Source organism: Muntiacus reevesi, chromosome 10 (genome assembly GCF_963930625.1).
Source record: "Muntiacus reevesi chromosome 10, mMunRee1.1, whole genome shotgun sequence".
Classification (NCBI taxonomy): Eukaryota; Metazoa; Chordata; class Mammalia; order Artiodactyla; family Cervidae; genus Muntiacus; species Muntiacus reevesi.
Genome location: NC_089258.1, coordinates 29,586,831 through 29,602,007, shown reverse-complemented (window position 1 = coordinate 29,602,007; position 15,177 = coordinate 29,586,831). Strand labels below are relative to the sequence as shown.

Sequence of the window (15,177 nt, the reverse complement as noted above, 5' to 3'; positions counted from 1 at the left end):
TTCCTGTAAAGCTAGACAAAAAATGTGGGAAAGAAATGGTTATTTAATTCTCATTGTTTGTTGGGAGGAAACAAACCAGCTCGTCAAGAGGAGAGAGGCTTTTTTCCAGGAACTGAATTGTATGGGCACTTACACAACAGACACTATTACACAGTGCAGTGGACAATTAACAGAAAACGTAGAGACGTTCTTCACATTATTGTTTCTTAAGCAAATCCTTAATTAAAGCAAGAGGAAGGACTTTTACATGAAAGGGCAGTCTGAATCCTCACCTTATTGGCTTCCTAGCATGTCAGTGTGCCCTAAGAATTGGAGGAACGAGGATGTATATACCCACCGCAGCTCCAGTAGGCTGTGCAGCCCTGAGAGTCCTCCAAGCCGCAGAGCTCCATGCAGGCATATTTTGGAAGCTGTCTGGTGTCATGGTCTCCACATGTTCTCTCTTATGTGCAACGTCCTTTTCCTTTTTGAGAACTGCCTCTTAAAGTCACTCAGATAAAAGGATGAGAATGGTCATTTGAGGAACATAATCTCAGTTTTCTCATCTATAAAATGGAGATATGGTTAGTGTTTATAGAAGTGTTTTGATATAATGCATGTGTGCATTTGACACATAGAAAGTGCTCAGTAAATATTAGTTGTCATTATAATTATTAGTTGTAACTTTTCTTGTGTTGAGCTTTTGTGTTATAGTTTTGCTTTTTTCTAATTTGAGGTATAATTGACATACAGCATTATACTAGTGTCAGGTATTCAGTGTAATGATTTTTTCTTCTTACAAGGAGACCTCAAGATTTACTTTGTAGCACCTTTCAAATATGCAATACAGTATTATTAACTATGGGTGCTAGGCTGTACATTTATATCCCTGTGACTTATTTATTTTATAACTAGAATTTTATACCTTTTGACTCCACCCATTTCATCCACCCTCGCACCCAATGTTTTTACTTTTTGCTTGGCTTCTAATCAAGCTTTACATTTTCTATGGGTGCTCAATAAATATTTGTATTTGACTGATTTCCGAGTTTTTGCTTTAAGACAAAACACTAACACATATAACAAGTTAAAAAAAATGACAACCAAGAATCTCTAAGGCAACTTTGTGACTTTTCCAGGAAGCTAATTTCACAGTAGTCTATATTTGGAACAACTGTATAATACTAAGGAAGCATTTAACTTTGTTGGTACAGCTAACCAAATGTTACCATCTTGCAGACTTAAGGCTGAATGCCTGAGGTTTAATCAGAAAACAGAAAGGTTAAAAGATGCCTTATGTGCAAGCTCATATTATTGTATTTGAGAACTACTGGAGAAAGGGACATTTTCCAGGGTGCAGAGGAAACATTTTTATACTACTTGCTGTTGCAAAGTGATACTTCCCCTCCAACTCCTTTCTCTGTACATTCAAGTTTAATTCTAACCTCTCTTTTCTCTGTATTTCGCTGTATAATCTTTGTATTGGTTCCCTATTGCTGTGTAACATATTAACCCAAACTTAGCAACTTAAAACTAGGAACGGCTCTTCCCTCAGGTAGTTTCTGAGGGTCAGAAATCAAGGAGTAGCTTGACCTGCTGCTTCTGGGCCTGCGTGTCTCATGAGACTGCACTCAGGCTGGGGGCTGGGCCTGCGGTTGTCTGAGCGTGTGCCTGGACTGCAGCATCTGCTTTCAAGCTCCGCCTCTTGGTGATTGGCAGGCTTCACATGTTTGCCGACTGTTGACCGGAGGACCCAGCTTCTCCCCAAGTGTACCTGTCTGTGGTTGTGGCTACATACAGCAGGTAACGGCTTTCCTCGGAGGGGAGAGAAACCAAGATATCAACCTCATCGTCTTTAACAGCATGACTTTGGGGGTAACATGCTATCACTTCTGCCATGCCAACCCTGGTACGACGTGGGAGGAGGGAACACAAGGATGGAAATACCAGGAGTGCGGACCGGTGGGAGCCACCTTGGAGACTGGCTCCCCAGATTCCATCTGTTGGTGGAGCTCCAGCTGTGGTCATGATATGTGACCATTCCATATGCAGTGGCTTAGCTTTTGGGTTTTCCTGTGTCGTATCAAGTTCCTATTGTCTGAAACGAAATTTATCATCTCCCTTCCCATGCCCTACTGACTTTTTTAAGTGACTTGGGTTTACAACCTTGAGGCCATTTTTTTCACTTTTCTTTCCTTCGTATCAGTGTTAAGGTCCTGATTTTGTGTTTTCTTTTCCTCAATGTCTCCCAAATCATCTTTTTAAAATATTCCTATGGCTGTCATCCTGGTAAGATCCTTACCACTTCACATCCACAATTAAAATAGCTGCCTGGCTCTGAAATCTTTCCTTTCCAGTCCATTTTATATGCTTCTATCAGACTAATCTTCCTGAATCGTGACTTCATTACATCGTACCTTGTGATATGTCTATTAAAATTCAGATAATTTTTCTCAAGATCCTTAACCTCTTGGGTGTATGTAATAGTATTGACAGGAGGGCTTTTGTGAGAAAAATCAATCCATTATGGACTCAGATTTACTTAGGACTTGAAAAATGATCTTGAATATTACAAGATGATGAAAAGCTTTTTTTTTTTTTTTAAATCTACTTAATTAAAAAGTAAGGTTTGAGAAACTCCAGTCCAGTTTCATTTGGGGGGATAAGAAATATTTGAATTGTTTTACTGATGGATAATTGCTACTACAGAAATTAAAATATTTTCATAGTAACAGTGAAGAAGAGACTTTTTCTAGAGGTGGGGAGTTGGTTTGGTGGAATGACTTATGCTGGGCATCATGAATAGTGTATATTCAGACAGCAAGCCTGGGACTTGAGTTCTTAGGAGGAACAGTTTTGTTTTGCCACCAGAGTCCAGGCCGACCAGCAGATGAACTTGCTTATTGTTTCCCTCTGCCTACTAAGGGCTGATTTTTCTAGTTCCCCTTGTCACTGAGGATGCCTCCCGTTGGTGCCCAGAACTTTGTCTTCCCTCCCTGGTTTTCTGGAGAAGAACCCACGCCCCTTCAGATTGTGAAGACGGGCAGTGACGCCTTCTCCCCTGTAACCACCAAATAACCGCCCCGCTCCCCCCCCAATCTCTATCTCCTCACCCCTGGGCAAACCCTGGGCAGCTGTTTACAGCTCTGCTTTTATGTTCTTTGATTATTGGCTCTGGGGGTCGCTCTTACTTAGTCTTATAGAACAGGCTTTTGGGATCATGTAGTTTGCATACCCAGAGAAGGCAATGGCACCCCACTTCAGTACTCTTGCCTGGAAAATCCCATGGACAGAGGAGCCTGGTAGGCTGCAGTCCATGGGGTCACTAAGAGCTGGACATGACTGAGCGACTTCACTTTCACTTTTCACTTTCATGCATTGGAGAAGGAAATGGCAACCCACTCCAGTGTTCTTGCCTGGAGAATCCCAGGGACAGGGGAGCCTGGTGGGCTGCCGTCTATGGGGTCGCCCAGAGTTGGACACGACTGAAGTGACTTAGCAGCAGCAGCAGCAGTTTGCATACCACTGGAAACAAAAGTTGTAATATTTTTCAAACTCACTGAAGACAACAATTTTTCACAGTTCTTAGGAATGTGCCATTATTATGCCTTTAGGGAACCTTGTATGATAATCTTTGGGCTCATCAAGGAGCTATTTCTTATTCCTGAAGTCGAGTTTCTACCCGCTGAGCACATTACCTTAAAGATTAAAGTCTGGATTTTAATTTGTGTATCTTATTCTCAGTTTAATTTCCCCCCCTCCCCTACTCCACCACCACCTTTCTTCTTAGGAGAAACAATTGCAGCACTTACAGATGTGAGCAGCCTGAATCATCCAGAATCAGATGGCCAGATCACAATTTTTACAGATAAAACAGGAGTCGTAAAGGCTGCAAGATTACTTCTTTCTTCAGTGACGAGAGTGTTGCTACTGGCAGATCGAGTAGTCATTAAGCAAATAATAAGATCGAGAAATAAGGTACTTACCTTTCTGATATTTCTACCTGTGTCTTTCAGGGTTGTACAAAAAGTTGTTTTTTTAAGTTAATTGCAAGTAATTTGGCAATGTTTGTCTATTTTAACTGTTTATTATTCTAATTGTCTATAGTTTAAAAGTGGTGTTTCATCTATACCTATAATTCCTAAATGTTGTGTATTCTGGACCTAAACTTTTTTTTTTCTTTTCAAAAGAACTTTTATGCTCAACACATGTGGACCTAAACTTTTGAATACAAATAACATTTCTTCTCAGAAAGCCATTATCTGCTTGTTGAGGTTTATTGGTGAAAAGTTTTGATGTGTACAAATTTGGGATAAAAAGTCAAGTACCATGACAATGTATGTAGTGGAAACCTGCCTGATGAAAATACTGAATTCCTCAGTACCTCCCCCCACCAAGTCAGAAATAATAGTAACAATTTTTATGCTTAAGAAAATGCTTGGGTGGGAGGAAGGCTTAAGAGGGAGGGGTTATATATATACTTACAGCTGATTCATGTTGTTGTATAGCAGAAACTAGCACAACTTTGTGAAGCAATTATCCTCCAATTAGAAAAAAAAAAGTTCAATCACCTGAAACCACAGTTATGCACATTATAAACTTTCTTTTTTTTTTTCATTTATTTTTATTAGTTGGAGGCTAATTACTTTACAGTATTGTAGTGGTTTTTGTCATACACTGACATGAATCAGCCATGGATTTACATGTGTTCCCCATCCCGATCCCCCCTCCCGCCTCCCTCTCTACCCGATCCCTCTGGGTCTTCCCAGTGCACCAGGCCCGAGCACTTGTCTCATGCATTCAGCCCGGGACTGGTGATCTGTTTCACCCTTGATAATATACATGTTTTGATGCTGTTCTCTCGAAACATCCCACCCTTGCCTTCTCCCACAGAGTCCAAAAGTCTGTTCTGTACATCTGTAAAATTTCTGTATGCAGAGTTTCTGAATTTTACTGAATCATCACAAAATTTAAAGAACAGATTTTAACTCTCCCAGCCTAGACCTCTGCCAGTCTCTCAGATAATGGCCCTTCTGTTCTCCATCAGCGGGGAGCCAGGGTGTGTATTGATACAATCACTTCTTTCCCTGGATAATCCCTGAGGCAGGGAGAGCAGTCAGCCAGGAAAAGGACCCTCCCACTGGTTTGAAGACAAGACTACCTGGAAAAGGGTAAGATTAAAGAGAAAAAGAATTTAGAGAGGTGGATCGGGCCGTGTTAGAGGAAGAAGAAAAACCTTCCTCTCTCTGAAAGACAGAGGTTTTGCTCAGTGGTGGGATCTGCCTTATCTGCCTTAGTCTCCTGGACTTCATGCGCTGCCAGGGCACATTAACATGCCAAACATCTATCACAGCCTCATTAAAAATAAGTAAACACAGGATATCTGTGTTTTCTTTACCTATCTTGGTCTGACTAAAACCAATCCAGTACTGTTACTTTAGAGAAAAGAATTTGAAAATATGTTTCACATCTATTTGTTCCTGATATCAAGAAAATACATAACACTGTCTGTCGGCTGTGTTACAGACATGCCATCTATCCACCCCTGGCTGCCCAGAACTTCTTGACAGCTATCCACCACAAGCAGTTTCTGACTGATTCAAACTTTTCCTGCTCTTGAAATCCCCCATCTCCCTTCCTACTCCTCAGTCTTCCTTCCACCTTTCTGAGAAGGATGGAGTTTCCCCAGCTCTGGTTCTTTGAACCTTAAAGCTTCTTGTATCATCTCTTATCCTCATCCCCATCCTCGTTCTCTGAACATTCGATTACCTTAGCCCTGCCCAGTTGCCACCTTCTCCAGACTTTGTTACATAAATGGGAGCTCTTGCATATTTAGTCATTTATTTTTTCCTTTAATTTTCAAGGAAGCTCAAGTCTTCCAACCCTAAAAAGAAACCATTCCCCAGATGACTCTGATTTTTGAATCCACTTCTCTGAGTCTTCTTCCTGGGACTTCCCTACTTCCCTCTCTTCTCCTGGGACTCTTTCCCAACTTTCCTCTAGAATTTAGAATTTCTCTTTTGTTCCTCTGTTGCCTCAGGCTTGAAGTCTTGATCTCTTTCACATCTAAACCTGAAATAAAATAATCTGTTTTGCAGGTTCTTGCAACTATGGAAAGACTGGAGAAAGTGAATAGCTTTCAAGAGTTTGTCCAAATCTTCAGTCAATTTGGAAATGAAATGGTGGAGTTTGCACATCTAACTGGAGATAGACAAAATGTATGTATTTACCCTATTTAAAAGTCTTGAGATACATGCATACTTTTCAGTTTTGTTAGAGATGTGATCTTTGTGATCATTTGGATTGGTTGTCTTGCTTATTACATCTATAACCTTGCTCTTGGAAGTCTTTCCTAAAGAAGCCAGGATAAAGTAAATAGATCTGTGTGTCTTTTGTTGCTCACAGATAGTAGTTAAATATTTTCCCACCTCTCACACTGGGAAAGGTCATACTTGCCTTCAAGGCCTAATTCAAGTACTTCCTCTTTCACAGAATTTTCCATTTGACTCTCCTACAAGGGCTCAGGCAAATAAATGAGTCATCAGACATATCCTGATAATATTTTATTACATATCTCTGTTATTGTTCTTTGTGTAACTTGTTATATATTATTCTATTGTTACATCTTTCTATAATTGTTCTACATTAGTTTAATAATAATAACCCAAGCACTGGGTTATTGCATTGGCTATATGTTAGCTGATCTTGTTTAATTCTCAGAACAGCTGTGTAAGTAGGTATTGTTGTTACTGTTTCACACATGAGGCTGAACTTGAAAGGATAATAAACTTTCCTAAAGTTACTCTTCTAGCAGATTGAACTCAGTTATGTCTTATTCTAAAGCCTGTAGTTTTCAAGCTGCACCATGATGTTAGTTCCCCAATTCAGACTGTAAGTTCCGAAGTTTAGGGGAGATAGAAGACCACATCATATCCCAGATTGCCTTTTCTTGTTGGGGTACTTGTGCATGATTTTATCATGTCAAGTTAAATATATAATTGACCTCTTCTTGAGATGCTCTGGTAGAGTCCCGTAGATTGGTTTTGAATGTGAACTTTGCTGGTTGTAGCTGGAATTGAAAGGTGGTTATTGGTGTGAAAAGTGGCGGGCTGGATTATATGCTTCACTTAGTGCTTCTTGAACATCCGGGGTTAATGAGACCTCTGTTTTGTCCTTTGGACCAGCCCTCTAACAGATTGAGATGCCATCTTTTTTGATCACTTGCTATCACCTACAATATGTGGTGTAATGTATGGTTTCCAAGTGTTATGCATATACATTTGATGCCTTGTCATCTAGACCCACAGAGTTTTTTTTTGCCAGAAGTCCCCTTCAGTATGTTAAAGACAAGGAAGGAATAGGGGGAAATTTTAGCAGTGACCTCAACTTTTATTTTTGATTGCTACTCCTGATGGGTGATTATCACATGCAGGACACAGACCTTTGGAATGTTACCTTGTGATCTGAATTAGCTTCGGGGTTTTGTGCAGGTTTTCATTTACTAGATATAACTTTGTTTCCTATTAAAGAAAGCTGTATTGGGATGCAATGAATGAGACTGATATTATTGTAGAGATAACTTTACATCCACTATAATTTATTAAATAAAAGGCAAATCATTTTCAAACTTTAGCTCTTTGTTATTTGTAAGAAAAGACTTTTCATCCAATTCACAAATGAGAAAAAATCTACTATGAAAATTTTTTGTAATCCAAATTTCAGTGTCCATAAGTAAAGTTGTTATAACAGAGCTGTATTAATTTGTTTATGTATTATCTAAGTTACTCTTCATACTACACTGGCAGAATTAAGTAGTTGTTTCAGAGACCAAATGAACCAGAAAGTCTCAAAAATGTATTATCTGGCCTTCTATTGAAAATCTTTGCTGACCTCTGATTTAGATGGTTTTAATCAAACTATTATGAGAGTATTTGATTGTAGATTTAATCAGCAAGATTTGAGGACCCTCTGTGATAGCACACCTTCATATTGAGGGCTCTATGAAAAGAAACCAAATGAAAAAAACAAAATACAGTGTCTACTTCAGAGTTTATATTCTAGTTGGGGAAAATTATATACCCAGGGAATATCTTAAGAACATTTTAGAGCAGCACATAGGCTAATTTTAGGATTAAAAAAAAAAATTCACATTGAGATGAATGAGCATTTAGATGGGATTAATCAGACATGGTCCCTGAAAGAGTTGACTTCTGAGTGTCTAATTGGAAGGAAATAATGGTCCACAAATGCTGAATAAATAAGTCACTTTTAATTAAGTAAAGCAGAGGATGGCTGTTTCTGGTTGGGAGTGAGGTGTATTCACCTGGAGACGAGAATGTCAAGTGTGTGGGCCACCAGAATAGGAGCCGCATGACAGCTTCTATCCGTCTCACTTCCTGGCTCTGCCACCCTTACTAAGGGCAGCTGTTTCTACTCCGTTGTGTTAATGTATTTACACTGAAGTGGTGATATTTTATTAAACTTTATTCTATTTTTGTTTTACAGTTTGTCACTTTTTTAAAAAGCAGTGTTAGATAAATTATTGAGTATTGTTTTTGTTGAATAAATGGCTTCTCAAGAAATTGAGTTTTTACATGATCCTAGGCAGCTCAGTGGTTTTATCCCGTTTTTAGGATTTGAAGGATGAAAAGAAAAAGGCAAAAATGGCAGCAGCTAGGTCAGTTCTTGAAAAGTGTACAATGATGCTGCTCACAGCTTCAAAGGTAAGAGAATTTTTGTTTTACTATGTTGTAAGCTAATTAGAAACCCTAAATACACATAATTTATATATATTTCACATTTTAAAAAGATGAGAGTGATCAATTGGAATATAGGCTATGTAGTAGTCAAATTTCAGTTATTCTTTAACAAGAAAGTTAATTTCCATCCCCAGTCCAAACATCAGGTAATCTGTGCGTCAGCTTTGATTGAGCAGCTGAGCAGAAACTGGCTTATTAGGCTGTGAATGGAGGCCGGTCACACAGGGTCAGTGCCGGCACGGCCTGCACTCTCTCCCTGGGGAGCCTGTACGCTCGCTCTAGAAAAAACTAGGCGAGCTGGAAATCTGTTAAGTAACAGTGGAGTAGTAAGTCGGCCCTTAGCTTGTTTATTCTGTACCTCTCAGTCCTTATTCTACTTTTCACCAAATTGTCAATCAAGAGCTTGTAATTCCAAATGGCATTCGGCCAGCAAATTGGTATAATTCAAGAATGAGCTGGTGAACATCTCATTAGCAGTTTGTTGGGAATTGCCTTTTCTGCTCAGAACATTGCTTCCATGCTAGGATCAGTGAAGGCGCAGAAACAGGATTCCCTGGAGTCTGCTTGGAAGGTTCTGTTCACAGCTAGACCCTGGAATAGTTCCTCCTTTATATGTCTCTTGAAAGTCAAAGATGCCTCCATAGTCATAAAACATCTGTCCATTTTTCCTCATTCCTTTTTTAGCTCTTGCACATATTAGGCAACATTTTAAGTTTTAATCATGATGAAGATATAGGGTTTTTTTTTCTTCCCAAAATTTTAAGTAAGTATGTTAAAGTCTAAAGATGTGGTTTTGTACCCTGCCTTTTTCACTTAAACTTGCTATTACTCTTTACTCATCCTGCTTCCGCCTTTAGTGAGGAGAAGTGCTGGGTGAGCCAGGGACACAGGAGATTTTGGTAAAGAACCATTTTTATTAGCATGACATGTTCTCTGTAAGATATTGTGTATTATGATATGGGTCAAATCTTAAAATTTTTCAATTGTTTCAAAGACTTGTCTCAGGCATCCCAACTGTGAGTCAGCCCATAAAAACAAAGAAGGAGTATTTGACCGGATGAAAGTGGCATTGGATAAGGTCATTGAAATTGTGACCGAATGCAAACCAAATGGAGAGAATGACATTTCATCTATCAGTATTTTTACTGGGATTAAGGAATTCAAGGTAAGAATACAGAGTATATTTTGGTTTTTTCTTGCCATTTCAAAGAAATATCATTGTAAATAATACTCATAGTTTTGTATGATATTTTAGAATATAGATGCTTCACAAAGTCAGATATTTGTCTTTAAAACGATGCTATAGTATATAAGAAAGTTCCTGGTTGGCTCAGATGGTAAAGAATCTGCCTGCAATACAAGAGACCCAGGTTTGATCCCTTGGTTGGGAAGATTACCTGGAGAAGGGAATGGCCACCCACTCCAGTATTCTTGCCTGGAGAATTCCATGGATAGAGGAGCCTGGCGAGCTACAGTTCATGGGGTCACAAAGAGTCAGACACAACTTTGAGTTACTAACACACTTACAGGACATAAACTTAATATTCAGTAACATAAGGCTTAGTGCATTTGTACAGAGAATACCAGTGTAGGGTTATGGTGGTTACTCTGGCCGTGTTTAGCTGTGTGGTTTAGCTCTAGCCTCCTGTCCTCTGTTCAGAAAAGCTTTCCCTTCGCAGTCTATAGAGCGTACCGCATAGCAGTACCGTGCCATCCACATCTGATGGCAGACAGGAAATCAGTTCTGCTGGAATTCCTGCTCTTCCCTGTGCTATGGAAGTGATACTTTGAGACTGTAGTGATAGCAGTAGTATTAACTATAATAGTATAAATTATATATATAATATATATTTATTTATAGTGTTTATATATTCATAATATATATTTATAATATTATAGTTTATAGAAAATATAAATATATAATATATAAAATAGTATAATAGTATATATTAAATATAATAGTATAATTAAAAATTTTAAATGAACAGTAATACATACTAACATTTATCAAGCACTTACTCTGTGCCCATCCTAAATGCCTTAAATATGTGTGTGTGTACCTCACACAAGAATGTTATTATTATGGCATTATACTGTTGAGGAGACTGAGAAACAGAAATTAAGTAACTTGCCAGCGAGAAAGTGCCAGAGTTAGGATTTGAAAGTCGGCGGCCTGACCCCAGAATCCCCACCGCGTTAGGGCAGAACTCATTTAGGGCAGAGAGGTGGTGACAGGCATTTTTTGGTAGGAGCAGCGCCTAGTCAGGAAAACCCTAGGAAGTCATTTAACAGGCCCGTGTTATTTAATGGAGGGGGAAACTTGGACCCTGAGAAGCTCTCTAATATGCTCAGGGTCTCCTGTGTCTCCAGCAGCCAGCACTACAGCAGGAATGATATTCTTTCCATCTTACTGGCACTTGGACTTTTTTTTTTTTTTTGGCTGAGCCACACAACATGTGGGATATTAGTTCCCTGAAAGTAAAATTGCTCACTCGTGTCTGACTCTTTGCAACCCCATGGACTGTTGCCTACCAGGCTTCTCCGTCCATGGGATTTTCCAGGCAAGTGTACTGGAGTGGGTTGCCATTGCCTTCTCTAGTTCCCTGACCAGGGATCAAAACTGCACCCCACTGGAAACAGAGGCTTAACCGCTGGACCCCCAGGGAAATCCTGCACTTTGACTTTTAATTGTGTAACGGTCTACAGAGGAATGTGGCGTGAAAGAGAAAAATGGAACACTTGTTCTCAATATTTTCTCATTTGTTCTCTAAACTTCCCTTTTGGGTGAATATTATCATACCCATGTTTTTGAGGAGGAAAGCTTATATGTGATAGAACCCTTGTTTAGAACCAGGGCTCTGATCCCAGAGTCCATGACCTTTGGCTTTACACCTAAGGCTTTGTTTACATGCTGTCCATCTTACCCCGTATCTCTTCCTGAGAGGAAGGAAGCTACAGGGACCAGCCATTCTTCCAGAGTCTTTATTACTGAAAGGAATCTCAGGGATTATTTTTCTAATCCCCTGTTTTTGTTCAGGCTGAAAGGAGAGAGGTCAAAGGACCATTAGGGAAGCCAGTCTGTGTAAAGCCAGGTCTCTGGCCGCCTGGCACTGCATTTCTGGTTCCGGGTTAACTAGACCCGTGCGGTCCCTGTGGCTGCCCTCGACCTTTCGCCAGCAGGCATTCTGCACAGAGAGCTGTTTTGAATATACTCAGTCTCACTGTTGGTGGTGATCTTCTTTGCATCTGTAGATACTTTGAATATATGGACAGATCTTATGAAAACTTGCAAATGAATAGCTTTCATAAAAATGCTACTAAGTTGCTATTTAAAAAGCCATGTATGAATTCTCTTTAAAGGGAAAATAAAAAGCCTTAAATTAAATGGTTTGTGGGCTGATTTTTATGTTGCAATTATCTTTAAATCCTCAAATTCTCAGGTTTTCCTTGTCAGTTCTGTACTTTTATCTGTGTTCTTTCCTGGCTTAAAAAAAACCAATCCTGCCTCCATAGGACAGAGTGATTACTGGAGATAACTTGGGCCGAGAGAAGGGGAAGCTATTACTTCCCTGTAGCCTCTCGACCTTCCCAGATCTTGGTATTTGCATGGGTCCTGTTAAAATGGGTCTTATAATAAGGATCAATTTGAAATAATAGTTGTGAGAAGACCTTGAAGTGTGAAGCAAGTGTAAGTTATCTTTATCTGCACAAGAATTTTGCCCACGATCCTGATCATCGCCACTCAGTGCCTCTTAGCCCAGGTTGTTTCTGTGGGGTGTTTCAAGGGCTAGAGGCTGAAGGGCTAAGGTTGAAGTGCATAGCACATCTCCGACAGCTGAGAGAAGGTTGGCCTTGTGGGCCTGTGTTCGTCACACATTCAGGGAACCCTAAGCACAGGACGGCTGAAGTGAAAGGAGGTTTAGAAACTCAGAAAGGTGAGAGCGACTGTTGGAAAGACATAAAGATAAGACTCTGGAAGGGTTTGTGCTAGGCAGTACAAGTTTGGGCTTGGTTTTATAGGTGGTGGGGAACCAATTAGAGGGAGGTGGCAATATCTGAAGGTACACGTTTTAGGAAGATTATCCAGGCCCCCTGGTAGAGGCTGTTTTGGTCAGGCAGGTCTGATGGGGACATGAAACAAAATGTAGGGAGACCAGTTTCGCTGAATTAATGAAGGAAAAATTGATGGCTTTCCCCGCCCTTTCTGTACCCCACACCCTCCACACCCTTCCCCTTGGGCTCAACACATACTCGTTTTTGGCTGTCACGTCCTCCAGGACTTTGCCTTGGCATTTTCTCAGATGGCAAATCCTTTACCTGGAGGTTGGTTCGTTCTCCCTACCGGTTGCTACATGATCACGCTCTTTCGCTGATCGTGTAGAAATGTTTTGCTGACAGCTGTCGGAATGAAGCTCTGCACAGCCACAGTTGGCTCTTGAGCAACGTGGGCCCCCTGGGTTTGTGGACAATAAAGTCCTCCTTGGAGGTTGTATTTCTCCGGAGCTTTCAGACAGGGAAAGAAATTGCTAGCTGCTTCTTGGGCCCTGGGAGAGAGCGCAGCACGTCTGGTTAGGTGGGATGTTGACTCCTGTGGGTGTATATCCTTTTTGTTCGCAGATGAATATTGAAACTCTCCGGGAGAACCTATATTTTCAGTCCAAAGAGACTCTCTCAGTGATGCTGGAAGCCCTCTTGGAGCGCACGGAGGACTTCACTGATTGTGCCTACACCAGCCACGAGCACAGGGAGCGCATCCTGGAACTGTCAGCTCAGGCGAGGACGGAATTGCAGCAGTTAATTTCTGTGTGGATTCAAGCTGTAAGAACTTTGTTTCATCAAAGTAAATCCTCTGTGATCGCTTTGCCCTAGAGTTCTGAGAGTTATGCAAGTACCATAGTCATCAGGAGTGTGAATGTGATCCAGAAAGGGACAAGGGTCCCTCAACCCTTTTCGGCCTCCTGCTTGACCAGAGTATCCTTCCCATCCAGCATTCACAGTGCTTGACATCTCTCAGCCTGTGTTTCTCACCCTCACCAGTCTGGATTCTGAGCCACCATCACTAGTTCACCCTGTTGTCCCCTCTCGTCCACCAAAATCACCTCTGGAAAATCCCTCCCAAAGTGCTTCTTCAGAGTAAAGATAGCGTAGTAGGACCCCTGCCTAGAGGTTGTTGGGACCTGAGTCTGACATCTGCCGGATCCTTTCAGATGTGCACAGTTCTTAATTCTGAGGACACCTGACTAACAGACACAAGGATTTGGAAAACTCACTGAGGTTCAGAGGCAGTGAAGACAAGGGTAGATCCAGCTGGCGGGCGAAAGATTTTTCACCCTCGCAGAGATTCCTGGTCTCAGATTGGTGGGCAGCCACTTAAAAGCCGTAGATAGGCTGCCGATGTGCTTCACACATGGAAGTTATGTGGGCAGCAGTGGCAAAGACCGACAGCAGTGGTGTAATACAGGAAGTTTGCATCCAGCCTCTTACAGAGGGTGGGTTACAGATGAGAAAGATAGAGCCCTGACACATGCCTCTGGCACCGTTTATTTATTGCCTAGACCTAGGCTATGTCAAGGAGCATTTAACATGATTTACAGCATACAAATCTGGAAATCATGGACATAAGCTTAGGCAGTAAAGATGAAGAGCGAAGGTGCCTGAGGACCCAGCAGTCTGCTTCCTTGGGAAGAAATGGATTTATGAATGAAGAGTAGGATAAATCAGTGATTTCCCTCAGGATTTCTTGGCATCACAACATTGCAAATGCTTACATTAACAAGGAAACTTAACTCAGGTAGAATGATGTCAGGGATGAAAGCAGTATTTTGTGTTCAGCTTGACTTGAATTATCTATGTGGTATCTAATCTGAAGTGGAGATTGCTTCAGAGTTAAATTTTAAGCCCAACATGCAACATAGAGAGTTTCTGAGAGGAAACACTCTTTGCAATGGGAGTCCAGTTCCATCATTACTGAAATTTGCAGGTGTCCCCTTTCACATGCTTCCCAGCACTTGGATCTCTGATTCTGCGTATCAGATGCATTGTTCATTCATTTGTCCTTTTCAGCACTTATTGCTCAGTGCCTTTTATATTCCAGGCATCAGAAATCTAAAGATGAATTAAATAAAATCTTTGACTGCAAGAATTTTGCAATGTAGAAAAATGTGAGTATGTGAGGAAATGCTGAAAATGTGAGGTACGAGACAAATCCAAAAAACTTTGTCCCAAGAGAAGGGACAGATCAATTGTTGAGAGTGTTTGGAGAAGGGTGAGTTTACATTTAGCAAGAGAAATCTAGACGTTTCATGAAGAGATTGACATTTAGCTGGGCTTTATTCATTTAAAGAATTGAATACCTGCTACCTTGCATTTGCTATGCCAGGTATAATGCACCCATCGGTGAACAAAATATGTGTGATCCCAGCCTTCACAGAGCTTATCA

At 40.7% G+C, this 15,177-nt stretch overlaps 1 protein-coding gene across 3 annotated transcripts in view; it reads left to right on the top strand.

Annotated features, from left to right (window-relative positions):
* CTNNAL1 (catenin alpha like 1) overlaps positions 1 to 15,177 on the top strand; it is a 54,632-nt gene that overhangs the window by 12,193 nt on the left and 27,262 nt on the right. For all 3 annotated transcript variants that reach the window (XM_065946405.1, XM_065946404.1, XM_065946403.1), the window contains exons 3-7: positions 3,770 to 3,957; positions 6,078 to 6,197; positions 8,613 to 8,702; positions 9,733 to 9,903; positions 13,356 to 13,556. In XM_065946405.1, coding sequence (XP_065802477.1) covers positions 3,770 to 3,957; positions 6,078 to 6,197; positions 8,613 to 8,702; positions 9,733 to 9,903; positions 13,356 to 13,556 — 770 coding nt within the window. The remainder of the gene's footprint in view (positions 1 to 3,769; positions 3,958 to 6,077; positions 6,198 to 8,612; positions 8,703 to 9,732; positions 9,904 to 13,355; positions 13,557 to 15,177) is intronic.